Source organism: Hemibagrus wyckioides, linkage group LG05 (genome assembly GCF_019097595.1).
Source record: "Hemibagrus wyckioides isolate EC202008001 linkage group LG05, SWU_Hwy_1.0, whole genome shotgun sequence".
Classification (NCBI taxonomy): domain Eukaryota; kingdom Metazoa; phylum Chordata; class Actinopteri; order Siluriformes; family Bagridae; genus Hemibagrus; species Hemibagrus wyckioides.
This window is the reverse complement of record NC_080714.1, coordinates 5,746,759-5,761,933: the sequence shown is the minus strand read 5'-3', so window position 1 is coordinate 5,761,933 and position 15,175 is coordinate 5,746,759. Positions and strand designations below refer to the sequence as shown.

Below are 15,175 nucleotides of genomic sequence, written 5' to 3'. Positions count from 1 at the left end.
TGGTGATCAGTGATTGGTTGTTTGGAACAATGGTGATCAGTGATCAATGGTGGCCAGATTTTAAAATGCTAGAACTTTCTTTTTAATTGATCTCAATAATACATCTAATAACTTTAATCATTTGTTGTTTCCAACAATGTAATGGAAGATAAAAATAATGCAGCGCTGGATATGTGCCATAGACACTGTTTTAAAAACATAGCTCTAAAACAATAGAAGATTCTTGATGTGAAATATGTTCCCAGCCTGATACACATATAATAAATTAAAAAGCTTGCTATATCTGAGGCAGATTTGCCTTCTCACTAATGCTGTGAGCGGGAATTCACACATCATGCTACAGATCTGAGGCGAAGAAATGACCAAACTCTCTCTGGACTCAAGCTGGACTGTAAGTCATGGCTATGGGATATGAGATCATAAAATTTGTACTGTTTTAGCTCACACATATGCTCCATGCTGCTGAAGTGCTCTTAAATGTTTGTTAATAATTTAATGTGTAGGTCATCGTGAGTGTGTGTGTGTGTGTGTGTACAGAATTGCTGGCTCACACAGCGTCCTGCAGTCCCTGCTAACACAACTGCACCACTGAGAGGAAGAAGAGGGAGATCCGGTGGTGCTGCAGAGTACGCACTCACTACGTATACACACACACACACACACACACACACTCTTTCTCTCTCTCGCTACATCTCAGTGAGTGCATGTCATTTGCTTACGGCATCACTCTCTCTCTCTCTCTCTCACTGTCAGGCTCTGCCTCACTCCAGCTCTCTTTCTTTCTTTCCTCTCCTCCAAAAGAATTCCTCTCCTCCTCGTCTCTCTCCCACTTTTTCTAGACCGCCTCAGTCTTTTCCTGCACTTGCTCGAAGAAGCTCCATCCTTGACCTGGAGAAGATGTCCACATCAGAGCGCAGGAGTGCACAGAGGTGGTTGAGATGGATCAAATCAGCAGCTGCCTCTCTCTTTATTCTTCTGGTGTGTTCGCAGGGAACGGCCGAGGGACGCAGAGTCACCAAAATTCCTCGCTGTCCAGCGACCTGCTCTTGCACCAAAGACAGCGCCTTCTGCGTGGACACTAAAGCCATCCCCAAGAGCTTCCCGCCTGGCATCATTTCACTGTGAGTAAACACACACACACACAGTGGACCGTGTACACTGAAGTCAGCTGAGAGTTTTAGTGGACTTTCTTCCATTATCGCTTTATCGTGATACCTAAAGACTCATAACAAAGTCATGACTAGAACTTTACTAAACAAACAACGTTACAAAATTGTGTTTCAGTCATATTTATACAACCATGGTGATGTTATACCATTCTTAATTCTGATTGGTCAGAAGGTGTTGGTTAATTTTCTATAGCAGTAGTTCCAGATCTAAGGTTCATAAGAAAAAACCCATTATGGTTTCTATAGTAACAACGTAAACAGGGATTTGAACACCAGAGGGTTCACGTGATTGACGTTTAATAGTAAATGGATTCGAAACCTGTTATTTTCCCTGAGATTTTGGATGTATGTGGCTCATATTCTTTCCATACTGCGAATTTTCGATATGCCTTTACGCCCAGGTTTACTTTCTTTAATAGATTATCCAGGTATAGCGTTTAGTTTACAGCAGAATATAACATCAGTGATGGTACAGACTGCATCTGAAAAGATTATCTAGAAATTTCTTGTAAAATTAATAACTGGACAGCTGCTATAGTCCAACTGTATAACTCAAGTGGTCAGTTTGGTATGTCCATTGTGTAACTATTAATCCTTTGACCCCCCTTTCGGTCAATCGTGAAGCGTTGTTATTGGTGTTTGTTTTCTGTTTCTGTCTCTTTTTTCTCTGTTTATGATTAAATAATAAATAAAAATTAATTTAAAAAAAACGTGTGGATTTTACTGCAATGAGACAATTATGGAAGGAGTCTCCAGTGTCAGCACTTAGTTTTCAATTAGGAGAGACGACTTTAGGTGTTTTTTTTTATTAATTGATTTTATTTCATTTCATTTTATTTTATTTTATTTTATTTTATTTTATTTTATTTTATTTTATTTTATTTTATTTTATTTTATTTTTTATTTTTTATTTTTTATTTTATTTATTTTATTTCATTTCATTTCATTTCATTTCATTTCATTTTATTTTATTTTATTTTATTTTATTTTATTTTATTTTATTTTATTTTATTTTATTTTATTTTATTTTATTTTATTTTATTTTATTTTATTTTATTTTATTTTATTTTATTTTATTTTATTGTATTGTATTGTATTGTATTGTATTGTATTGTATTGCTTATCAGTCAACTATCAAGGGTGCTGGTGGCTCAGTGGTAGGTTTCTTGCCTGCTATGCAGAGGGCCTGGGTTCAATTCCCAGCCACTGGATCCAGTGCTGGTCCCAAGCCTGGATAAAAGCATAAAACCTGTGCCAAATTGTTGTGTGGTCCAGTTGGTCTGCTCTGGTGACCCCTCACACATGTAGGGAGCAGCTGAAAGATTAACAACATCATTCAATTATCAGACTAGCTTCTGATAAAAAGGCTTTTGTTCACAGACTTTCCATAACTTTCCACTTAAATATAACAACATATATAATGTACTTAATACACAAAAACCATAATGTGTTGCTTAAAATAGATCTACTCCACAAGACAAGTGTAAATTGTTAGTATTGTAAAGTAGATTTTTAATTGTTTGTTAAAGAGCCGATGTTGTGATGGATATGATCAGTGAGATCGGGGATGAGTGTGATAGCTATAGTGATGAGTAATTATTTAGTAGGGTTAACAGAAACACAGAGCAGTATGACAGAGTGGGCTTTAAAAAATGATCAGCTCAGTGCTCGCAGAAATGAAGAGCTCTCTCTGTCTGTCTGTCTGTGTCTCTCTCTCTCTCACACACACACACACACACACACACACACACTCACTACTCACTCACTCAGTCTTTCGCTCTCTCTCTCTCTCTGTCTGTCTCTGTCTCATGTCTCACTCACTCACTCTCCTTTTCTTTCTTTCTTTCTTTCTTTCTTTCTTTCTTTCTTTCTTTCTTTCTTTCTTTCTTTCTTTCTTTCTTTCTCTCTCTCTCTCTCTCTCTCTCTCTCTCTCTCTCACAGAAAGGCACTTGACATGTTGTTCCCAGCATTATGCATTATGATAGATTAACCTCATGACCTCACGCACTTTAGTACAGAACTCTAACAACTTGTATAATGTACTTAATACACAAACCATAATGCGTTGTTTAAATTATATCCACTCCACAAGACAATGAGTAGATGCTTCGCGTCTGTTGACCAAAGAAACCTCGAATCACGGTAGCATCTCATCGTCTCTTTATCATATATCAGTGTCTGAGATCAGCAGAACAATCCGTATCCTGGCGTTAATTAAAACGTATATAGTTCAGATGTCCAGATTTTTTTTTTCCCCCACACATACCGAAGACTAAAAGACGTACGTAAGCAGAGTGCATGGCCTACTTCTGAGATTAAAATCCTTCCTCAAAGCAACCTAGCATTCGTCTATTTGAATAATTACTAGAGTGGGTGGAAGTCGTGGCTGGTGGATTATTATTATTATTATTATTATTATTATTTGTAATATATATAAACACATCATGATGTACAGTTTAGCACAAGGATCCAGATTTTAGATTTTTCAGGGAAAGAAAATGAGGACATGGGATGTTTCTATATTATAACAGAAAAAGAAGAAGAAAAAAATACTGATGAAACACTGAGACAATAAAAACTATTTTCTAAAATTTTAATTTATTATATTTAATATAAATATATTTATATATCTGTTTTTTACTTTATTTATTGCATTAACAGAATTGATTTATGAAAGTATTTTTTTTATTTATTTATTTTTAGCATTTGTTTACAGAGATTTCTGAGAAGTTTTATTTATTTTTAATTTAATTTAATTTATTTTTATTTATTTATTAAAAACGAATTATAAAACTGAAATGACAAAATTATCAAAATTATGTATATATATATATCTGTCTTTAAGTCACTACCTGACTCGTGCAAAGCAAAAGCACAGTTATAAAAATCATGCCCAATATATTAAATATACACTGCTTTACACTGACTGTATGCTTTATATAATGTTGTTCTTTTGTTTTTTTGTAGGACGATGGTGAACACAGGCTTCACTGAGATCCCAGAGGGAGCGTTCTCTCACCTCCACTTGCTGCAGTTCCTGTAAGTACCACATATCCTACATATACCACATATCCTACATATCCCACATGTCCTACATATCCTACACATCCTACATATCCTGAGGTCCTGAGATTCCTCTCCCTGCAACATTCTTTTGCTGGAGTGAGAAATAGAAGGAAAAAGAAAAACACTGCAAATAATACAGAGAAATGCCAATAGAGCTCAGGGGTTCGAGCAGCCGGATGGGATGAGGCTGGAACCTAAAGGATGTTGCTGTTATTAGTAATGATTGATATGATCAGTGAGATCGGGGATGAGTATGATGAGTATCTCTCTCTCTCTCTCTCTCTCTCTCTCTCTCTCTCAAAATCTCTCACTCACTCACTCACTCACTCACCCACTCCCTTTCTCTCTCTCCATATCTCTCTTTCTCTCTCTCTCTCTCACTCACTCACTCACTCACTCACTGTCTCTTCCATTTCTCTCTCTCTCTCTCTCTCTCTCTCTCTCTCTCTCTCTCTCTCTCTCTCTTTTTCTCTCTCTCTCACACACAACCTGCACACTCATATCGTTCGCCTCCATACTCTTTATAAAAGATTTTAATTCAATTCAATTCTATTCAATTTTATTTGTACAGCGCTTTTAACCGTGGACAAAGCAGCTTTATGGGAATATAGAAATTCAAGGAAGAAATTACAAGATTTTTATTCATCCCTAATGATGCAAAAACACTGAGACGCTATCGTCTGATCACTGATCATATCCCTGAGACGTCATTTAAACACCATAAAGATTTTTGTAATCAGCTTAAATAGATTGTTCTGAGATTTTGCGCTTTCACGTCTCGATATATTTCACAGCTCACTGTTTGCAGTGTACAGTCTTTGTTTTCATGGGAAATAACCTCAGTACCATTTCGGGTTTGTTCAAAAAATAAAAAAAAAACACTAGAGACATCATATAGTATCACATGGTATCAGATATTGATTTGTTTTCTTTATTAGCTTTTCTTTTCTAGATTTAACTATATTCCAGACTACAAAATGTTTACTTCATTGCATAATTGGGAGTCTCTCTCTGTGTGTATGTGTGTGTGTGTGTGTGTGTGTGCGGAGTGTGGTGTGTATCAGTGACAGGGTCAGCGTCATTTCTACACTCAACACAGCCAGCAGCCTTCCCTCTACACACTCCTCATACTCAACCAACAATAGCTGGTCTGTTCAGGCTACAAGTGTGTGTGTGTGTGTGTGTGTGTGATGGATTTGTTGAGATCAAGGTGAGCAGGATTCAGCTATGTTATATTATAACAAGCAACAGTAAAGAAGTTGTTAATCAGTTGAATGAGTTGCAGCTACAGGGTCAGCAGGGCTCCGGGTGCCATGTGGGACAGGACCTATAAAAGATCTGTTCTAATTCCAGTGCCTATTCTCTCTCTCTCTCTCTCTCTCTCTCTCTCTCTCTCTCTCCTTCTTTCCTGCAGTTTGCTGAATTCCAACACTTTCACTGTGATTGCTGATGATGCCTTTGCTGGCCTCTCGCACCTGCAGTATCTGTGAGTCTGAACTTCACTGAAATATAAAGCAATAAAGCTATGAAGGAAGGAAGGGGGGAGAGGAGAGGAGAGGAGAGGAGAGGAGAGGAAAGGACAACAGAAGGAAAGGAAAGGAAAGGAAAGGAAAGGTATCAAAGGGACAGGACAAGACAAGACAAGACAGGAAAGGAAAGGATGGGGGGGGTGAAAAAGGAAGGAAGGAATAAAGGAAGGAAGGAAGAGGTGAAAGAAAGAAGGAGGTGAACGAAAGAAAGAGGTGAAAGAAAGAAATAATGAAAAACAAAACAAGCAAAGAAAAATCAATGAATGAATGAAATTTATTAAAACAATAAAATAAATGAATGAATAAATTAAACAAATAACAACCAAGGAAAAATAAATAAAGAAACAAGCAAACAAACAAAAAGAAAGAGAGATAGAGAGAGGGAGAAAGAGAGAGAGAGAGAGAGAGAGAGAGATGTGTGAGACTGAGAAAGTGTGTATGTTGATAGTTGAGGCCGGTGGCAGTGTGTGGTATTGATCTGGACTCTGCTCCGGTTGGTCTCAGTGCTGAGCTGGACATTTTCCTGATTATTGCAGCTCTGCTCTCTAATCTATATCTGGAGGCTGAAGTGTTAGGTCAGATGTTCATGAGTGTTTTTTATGTGTAAGTGTATTTGTAACAAATCCCACAGAGTGTACAGAGTGTACAGAGTGTACAGAGTGTATAGAGTGTATAGAGTGTACAGAGTGTACAGAGTGTATAGGGTGTATAGGGTGTACAGAGTGTACAGAGTGTATAGGGTGTATAGGGTGTATAGGGTGTACAGAGTGTATAGGGTGTATAGAGTGTATAGGGTGTATAGGGTGTACAGAGTGTATAGGGTGTATAGGGTGTATAGGGTGTACAGAGTGTATAGGGTGTATAGAGTGTATAGGGTGTATAGGGTGTACAGAGTGTACAGAGTGTATAGGGTGTATAGGGTGTATAGGGTGTATAGGGTGTACAGAGTGTATAGGGTGTATAGAGTGTATAGGGTGTACAGAGTGTACAGAGTGTATAAGGTGTACAGAGTGTATAGGGTGTATAGGGTGTATAGGGTGTACAGAGTGTACAGAGTGTATAGGATGTATAGAGTGTATAGGGTGTACAGAGTGTACAGAGTGTACACAGTGTATAAGGTGTACAGAGTGTATAGGGTGTACAGAGTGTACAGAGTGTATAAAGTGTACAGAGTGTATAGGGTGTACAGAGTGTATAGGGTGTACAGAGTGTATAAAGTGTACAGAGTGTATAGGGTGTACAGAGTGTACAGAGTGTATAAAGTGTACAGAGTGTATAAAGTGTACAGAGTGTATAGAGTGTACAGAGTGTATAGGGTGTACAGAGTGTATAGAGTGTACAGAGTGTATAAAGTGTACAGAGTGTATAGGGTGTACAGAGTGTATAGAGTGTACAGAGTGTATAGAGTGTATAGGGTGTACAGAGTGTACAGAGTGTATAAAGTGTACAGAGTGTATAAAGTGTACAGAGTGTATAGAGTGTACAGAGTGTATAGGGTGTACAGAGTGTATAGAGTGTACAGAGTGTATAGAGTGCACAGAGTGTATAGGGTGTACAGAGTGTACAGAGTGTATAAAGTGTACAGAGTGTATAGGGTGTACAGAGTGTATAGGGTGTACAGAGTGTATAAAGTGTACAGAGTGTATAGGGTGTACAGAGTGTACAGAGTGTATAAAGTGTACAGAGTGTATAAAGTGTACAGAGTGTATAGAGTGTACAGAGTGTATAAAGTGTACAGAGTGTATAGGGTGTACAGAGTGTATAGAGTGCACAGAGTGTATAAAGTGTACAGAGTGTACAGAGTGTATAAAGTGTACAGAGTGTATAAAGTGTACAGAGTGTATGAAGTGTACAGAGTGTATAGAGTGTACAGAGTGTATAAAGTGTACAGAGTGTATAGGGTGTACAGAGTGTATAGGGTGTACAGAGTGTATAGAGTGCACAGAGTGTATAAAGTGTACAGAGTGTACAGAGTGTATAAAGTGTACAGAGTGTATAAAGTGTACAGAGTGTATAAAGTGTACAGAGTGTATAAAGTGTACAGAGTGTATAAAGTGTACAGAGTGTATAGGGTGTACAGAGTGTATAAAGTGTACAGAGTGTATAGGGTGTACAGAGTGTATAGGGTGTACAGAGTGTATAGGGTGTACAGAGTGTACAGAGTGTATAGGGTGTACAGAGTGTATAGAGTGTACAGAGTGTATAAAGTGTACAGAGTGTATAGGGTGTACAGAGTGTATAGGGTGTACAGAGTGTATAGGGTGTACAGAGTGTATAAAGTGTATAGGGTGTACAGAGTGTATAGAGTGTACAGAGTGTATAGAGTGTACAGAGTGTATAAAGTGTACAGAGTGTATAAAGTGTACAGAGTGTATAGGGTGTACAGAGTGTATAGGGTGTACAGAGTGTATAAAGTGTACAGAGTGTATAGGGTGTACAGAGTGTATAAAGTGTATAAAGTGTACAGAGTGTATAGGGTGTACAGAGTGTATAGGGTGTACAGAGTGTATAGGGTGTACAGAGTGTATAAAGTGTACAGAGTGTATAAAGTGTACAGAGTGTATAGGGTGTACAGAGTGTATAGAGTGCACAGAGTGTATAAAGTGTACAGAGTGTATAAAGTGTACAGAGTGTATAAAGTGTACAGAGTGTATAGGGTGTACAGAGTGTATAGGGTGTACAGAGTGTATAGAGTGCACAGAGTGTATAAAGTGTACAGAGTGTACAGAGTGTATAAAGTGTACAGAGTGTATAGAGTGTACAGAGTGTATAAAGTGTACAGAGTGTATAGGGTGTACAGAGTGTATAAAGTGTACAGAGTGTATAGGGTGTACAGAGTGTACAGAGTGTATAAAGTGTACAGAGTGTATAGGGTGTACAGAGTGTACAGAGTGTATAAAGTGTACAGAGTGTATAGGGTGTACAGAGTGTATAGGGTGTACAGAGTGTATAGAGTGTACAGAGTGTATAGAGTGTACAGAGTGTATAGGGTGTACAGAGTGTATAGGGTGTACAGAGTGTACAGAGTGTATAGAGTGTACAGAGTGTATAGGGTGTACAGAGTGTATAGAGTGTACAGAGTGTATAAAGTGTACAGAGTGTATAGGGTGTACAGAGTGTATAAAGTGTACAGAGTGTATAAAGTGTACAGAGTGTATAGGGTGTACAGAGTGTATAGGGTGTACAGAGTGTATAAAGTGTATAGGGTGTACAGAGTGTATAGAGTGTACAGAGTGTATAAAGTGTACAGAGTGTATAGGGTGTACAGAGTGTATAAAGTGTACAGAGTGTATAGGGTGTACAGAGTGTATAGGGTGTACAGAGTGTATAAAGTGTACAGAGTGTATAGGGTGTACAGAGTGTATAAAGTGTACAGAGTGTACAGAGTGTATAAAGTGTACAGAGTGTATAGGGTGTACAGAGTGTATAGGGTGTACAGAGTGTATAAAGTGTACAGAGTGTATAGGGTGTACAGAGTGTATAGAGTGCACAGAGTGTATAAAGTGTACAGAGTGTACAGAGTGTATAAAGTGTACAGAGTGTATGAAGTGTACAGAGTGTATAGAGTGTACAGAGTGTATAAAGTGTACAGAGTGTATAGGGTGTACAGAGTGTATAGGGTGTACAGAGTGTATAGAGTGCACAGAGTGTATAAAGTGTACAGAGTGTATAAAGTGTACAGAGTGTATGAAGTGTACAGAGTGTATAGAGTGTACAGAGTGTATAAAGTGTACAGAGTGTATAGGGTGTACAGAGTGTATAAAGTGTACAGAGTGTATAGGGTGTACAGAGTGTACAGAGTGTATAAAGCGTACAGAGTGTATAGGGTGTACAGAGTGTACAGAGTGTATAAAGTGTACAGAGTGTATAAAGCGTACAGAGTGTATAGGGTGTACAGAGTGTACAGAGTGTATAAAGTGTACAGAGTGTATAGGGTGTACAGAGTGTATAGGGTGTACAGAGTGTATAAAGTGTACAGAGTGTATAGGGTGTACAGAGTGTATAGGGTGTACAGAGTGTACAGAGTGTACAGAGTGTATAGGGTGTACAGAGTGTATAAAGTGTACAGAGTGTATAGGGTGTACAGAGTGTATAGGGTGTACAGAGTGTATAGAGTGTACAGAGTGTATAGAGTGTACAGAGTGTATAAAGTGTACAGAGTGTATAGGGTGTACAGAGTGTATAAAGTGTACAGAGTGTATAAAGTGTACAGAGTGTATAGGGTGTACAGAGTGTATAAAGTGTACAGAGTGTATAAAGTGTACAGAGTGTACAGAGTGTATAAAGTGTACAGAGTGTATAGGGTGTACAGAGTGTATAGGGTGTACAGAGTGTATAGGGTGTACAGAGTGTACAGAGTGTACAGAGTGTATAAAGTGTACAGAGTGTATAAAGTGTACAGAGTGTATAGGGTGTACAGAGTGTACAGAGTGTATAGGGTGTACAGAGTGTATAAAGTGTACAGAGTGTATAAAGTGTACAGAGTGTATAGGGTGTACAGAGTGTATAAAGTGTACAGAGTGTATAAAGTGTACAGAGTGTATAGGGTGTACAGAGTGTATAAAGTGTATAGGGTGTACAGAGTGTATAAAGTGTACAGAGTGTATAGGGTGTACAGAGTGTATAAAGTGTACAGAGTGTATAGGGTGTACAGAGTGTATAGGGTGTACAGAGTGTACAGAGTGTATAGGGTGTACAGAGTGTATAAAGTGTACAGAGTGTACAGAGTGTATAAAGTGTACAGAGTGTATAGGGTGTATAGGGTGTATAGGGTGTACAGAGTGTATAGGGTGTACAGAGTGTATAAAGTGTACAGAGTGTACAGAGTGTATAGGGTGTACAGAGTGTATAAAGTGTACAGAGTGTATAGGGTGTACAGAGTGTACAGAGTGTATAAAGTGTACAGAGTGTATAGGGTGTACAGAGTGTATAAAGTGTACAGAGTGTATAGGGTGTACAGAGTGTATAAAGTGTACAGAGTGTACAAAGTGTACAGAGTGTACAGAGTGTATAAAGTGTATAGGGTGTACAGAGTGTATAAAGTGTACAGAGTGTATAGGGTGTACAGAGTGTACAGAGTGTATAAAGTGTACAGAGTGTATAGAGTGTACAGAGTGTATAAAGTGTACAGAGTGTATAGAGTGTACAGAGTGTATAAAGTGTACAGAGTGTATAGGGTGTATAGGGTGTACAGAGTGTATAAAGTGTACAGAGTGTATAGGGTGTACAGAGTGTATAAAGTGTACAGAGTGTATAGGGTGTACAGAGTGTATAGGGTGTACAGAGTGTATAAAGTGTACAGAGTGTATAGGGTGTATAGAGTGTATAGAGTGTACAGAGTGTATAAAGTGTACAGAGTGTACAGAATGTATAAAGTGTACAGAGTGTATAGTGTATAAAGTGTACAGAGTGTACAGAGTGTATAGGGTGTACAGAGTGTATAAAGTGTACAGAGTGTATAGGGTGTACAGAGTGTATAAAGTGTACAGAGTGTATAGGGTGTACAGAGTGTATAGGGTGTACAGAGTGTACAGAGTGTATAAAGTGTACAGAGTGTACAGAGTGTATAAAGTGTACAGAGTGTACAGAGTGTATAAAGTGTACAGAGTGTATAAAGTGTACAGAGTGTATAAAGTGTACAGAGTGTATAGGGTGTACAGAGTGTATAGGGTGTACAGAGTGTACAGAGTGTATAAAGTGTACAGAGTGTATAAAGTGTACAGAGTGTACAGAGTGTATAAAGTGTACAGAGTGTATAAAGTGTACAGAGTGTATAAAGTGTACAGAGTGTATAGGGTGTACAGAGTGTATAGGGTGTACAGAGTGTATAGGGTGTACAGAGTGTACAGAGTGTATAAAGTGTACAGAGTGTATAAAGTGTACAGAGTGTACAGAGTGTATAAAGTGTACAGAGTGTATAGGGTGTACAGAGTGTACAGAGTGTATAAAGTGTACAGAGTGTATAAAGTGTACAGAGTGTATAAAGTGTACAGAGTGTATAGGGTGTACAGAGTGCTTGCTTGTATGGTTCCTTTCTTTCTTTCTTTCTTTCTTTCTTTCTTTCTTTCTTTCTTTCTCACTCTCTTTTTTTCTTTCGTTCTTTCTTTCTTTCTGTCTGTCTGGGTTATCAAACGTTTTTAGCCATGTCCCTCTTAGACTGTAATTCATTTTCTCTGTACAGAATTACTTCATGAATGTTCTTTAACTGGTCTATTCTATATTTAGAGTTTTCTATTCCTGACCTTTCCACAGATAGAACACATTAGGTTTGAGTCTGCATTATTCACCATCTGACTTCTTCCTGAATTTATTACATTTCAGGTTAATAAACTCCAGACTAAATATAATCACTGTGATCATGGTGACTTGTGATTTTCACACATGTAACTACAGTGACTTGAGTCAGGAAAGCAAATTTAGTGGCATCTACCATCCATCTACCTTCCATCTACACCCAGGACTTTCTGCTTGCTATTAAAAGCAACTTAGGATGCAGGAAACGTTTGAGCTCGAACCTGAGAGAGAGAGAGAGAGAGAGAGAGAGAGAGATGACAGGACACCGCTGCAGCCTCAATGTCATTACGCTAAAAGGTTTTTATAAGATAAATGTGATGCATAGATCACAGGGAGCCAAGTGCAACCACTCGATTTATTATACAATCTTAATTGAATTCCACGGGACACTGTTTCATGAATCCAAGAGAAAGAGAGAGAGAGAGAGAGAGAGAGGGGGGCAGTGATAGAGGATAGAGGAAGAAGAGAGGAAGAAAGAGAGAGGGACAGAGAGAGAGAGAAAGACAGAAGGAGAGAGAGGAGAGAAAGAGAGTAAGGAAAGAGAGACAGAGGGAGGGGGGTAGCAAAGTGAGAGAGAGAGAGAGAGAGAGAGAGAGAGAGGAAATTAATGAAACTGTTTCATTAATCCAAGAGAGCCCAACACTGAGAGAAGGGGTGAGAGAGAGACAGAAAAGAGAGAGAGAGAGAGAGAGGAAAGAGATAGAGAAAGAAAAAGTGAGAAAGAGGAAAGCGAGAGACAGAAAGAGAGAGAGAGAGAGAGAGGGAGAGGAAAAAAAAGAAAGGGGAAAGGGAAAGAGGGAGAGAGAAAGAGAGGAAAGTGAGAAGGAAAGGAAAGAGAGAGGGAGAAAGAGGAAAGACAAGACAACACCTTTCTATCCACAGCCTTCAAATCAAATCTTTTTAATCCCTGTACTTATCTTTCCTTCATTATCTTCTAGTTTGAGGAATCGATAATCGCTTGCTCTCTCTCTCTCTCTCTCTCTCTCTCTCTCTCTCTCTCAGTCTGTTTATTTAACACTGTGTTCTTTCTGCCCTGCAGGTTTATTGAGAATAATGACATTCGGTCGTTGTCCAAATACACGTTCAGAGGCCTGAAGTCTTTAACACACCTGTAGGTATCATCCTCATATAATGAACACAGTGTGGATGAAAAGAGTTGAGGATTTTTGACTTGTGTTATGATTATCCCTCTGGCAGATCTCTGTCTAACAACAACCTGCAGGTCTTACCCAGAGAACTGCTCAAACACCAGGACATCCTCACTGACCTGTGAGTCCACTCTAAACATCTTACTGAAGAATTTTTATTTCTCAAAACTCTTAATGTAATGTATTGTATGAGCAGAGAGTTAAGAGATCTTCTTCCACTTCCAGTGACATAGTTTACCTGAAATTATGATGACATGAAGTAATGAAAGCCATACATACACACACACATACTGACACACAAACAAATGCACACACACACACACACTCATACACACATATACACACACACATACTGACACACAAACAAATGCACACACACACACACTCATACACACATATACACACACACATACTGACACACAAACAAATGCACACACACACACACTCATACACACATATACACACACACATACCGACACACAAACAAATGCACACACACACACACTCATACACACATATACACACACACATACTGACAAACAATTGCACACACACACACACTCATACACACATATACACACACACATACTGACACACAAACAAATGCACACACACACTCATACACACATATACACACACACATACTGACACACAAACAAATGCACACACACACACACACACACTCATACACACATATACACACACACATACTGACACACAAACAAATGCACACTCATACACACATATACACACACACATACTGACACACAAACAAATGCACACACACACACACTCATACACACATATACACACACACATACTGACACACAATCAAATGCACACACACACACTCATACACACATATACACACACACATACTGACACACAAACAAATGCACACACACACACACACTCATACACACATATACACACACACATACTGACACACAAACAAATGCACACACACACACACTCATACACACATATACACACACACATACTGACACACAAACAAATGCACACACACACTCATACACACATATACACACACACATACTGACACACAAACAAATGCACACGCACACACACTCATACACACATATACACACACACATACTGACACAAACAATTGCACACACACACACACACACACTCATAAACACATATACACAAACACATACTGACACACAAACAAATGCACACACACACACACACTCATACACACACACACATACTGACACACAAACAAATGCACACACACACTCATACACACATATACACACACACATACTGACACACAAACAAATGCACACACACACACACACACACTCATACACACATATACACACACACATACTGACACACAAACAAATGCACACACACACACACTCATACTGACACACAAACAAATGCACACACACACACACACTCATACACACATATACACACACACATACTGACACACAAACAAATGCACACACACACACACTCATACACACATATACACACACACATACTGACACACACAAATGCACACACACACACTCATACACACATATACACACACACATACTGACACACAAACAAATGCACACACACACACACACTCATACACACATATACACACACACATACTGACACACAAACAAATGCACACACACACACTCATACACACATATACACACACACATACTGACACACAAACAAATGCACACACACACACACACACTCATACACACATATACACACACACATACTGACACACAAACAAATGCACACACACACACACACATACACACATATACACACACACATACTGACACACAAACAAATGCACACACACTCATACACACATATACACACACACACACATACTCATATACAAACACACTCACACACATACACACACATACTGACACACAAACAAATGCACACATACACACACACTCATACACACATATACACACAC

General features: G+C 38.6%; 1 protein-coding gene across 1 annotated transcript in view; it reads left to right on the top strand.

The window, feature by feature from the left end:
* The first annotated feature begins 692 nt into the window (after positions 1-692).
* The window catches only part of lgi3 (leucine-rich repeat LGI family, member 3), a 22,682-nt gene continuing 8,199 nt past the window's right edge, over positions 693-15,175 (top strand). The window contains exons 1-5 of the mRNA XM_058388915.1: positions 693-1,121; positions 4,137-4,208; positions 5,650-5,721; positions 13,098-13,169; positions 13,256-13,327. Coding sequence (XP_058244898.1) covers positions 898-1,121; positions 4,137-4,208; positions 5,650-5,721; positions 13,098-13,169; positions 13,256-13,327 — 512 coding nt within the window. The 5' untranslated portion in view covers positions 693-897. The remainder of the gene's footprint in view (positions 1,122-4,136; positions 4,209-5,649; positions 5,722-13,097; positions 13,170-13,255; positions 13,328-15,175) is intronic.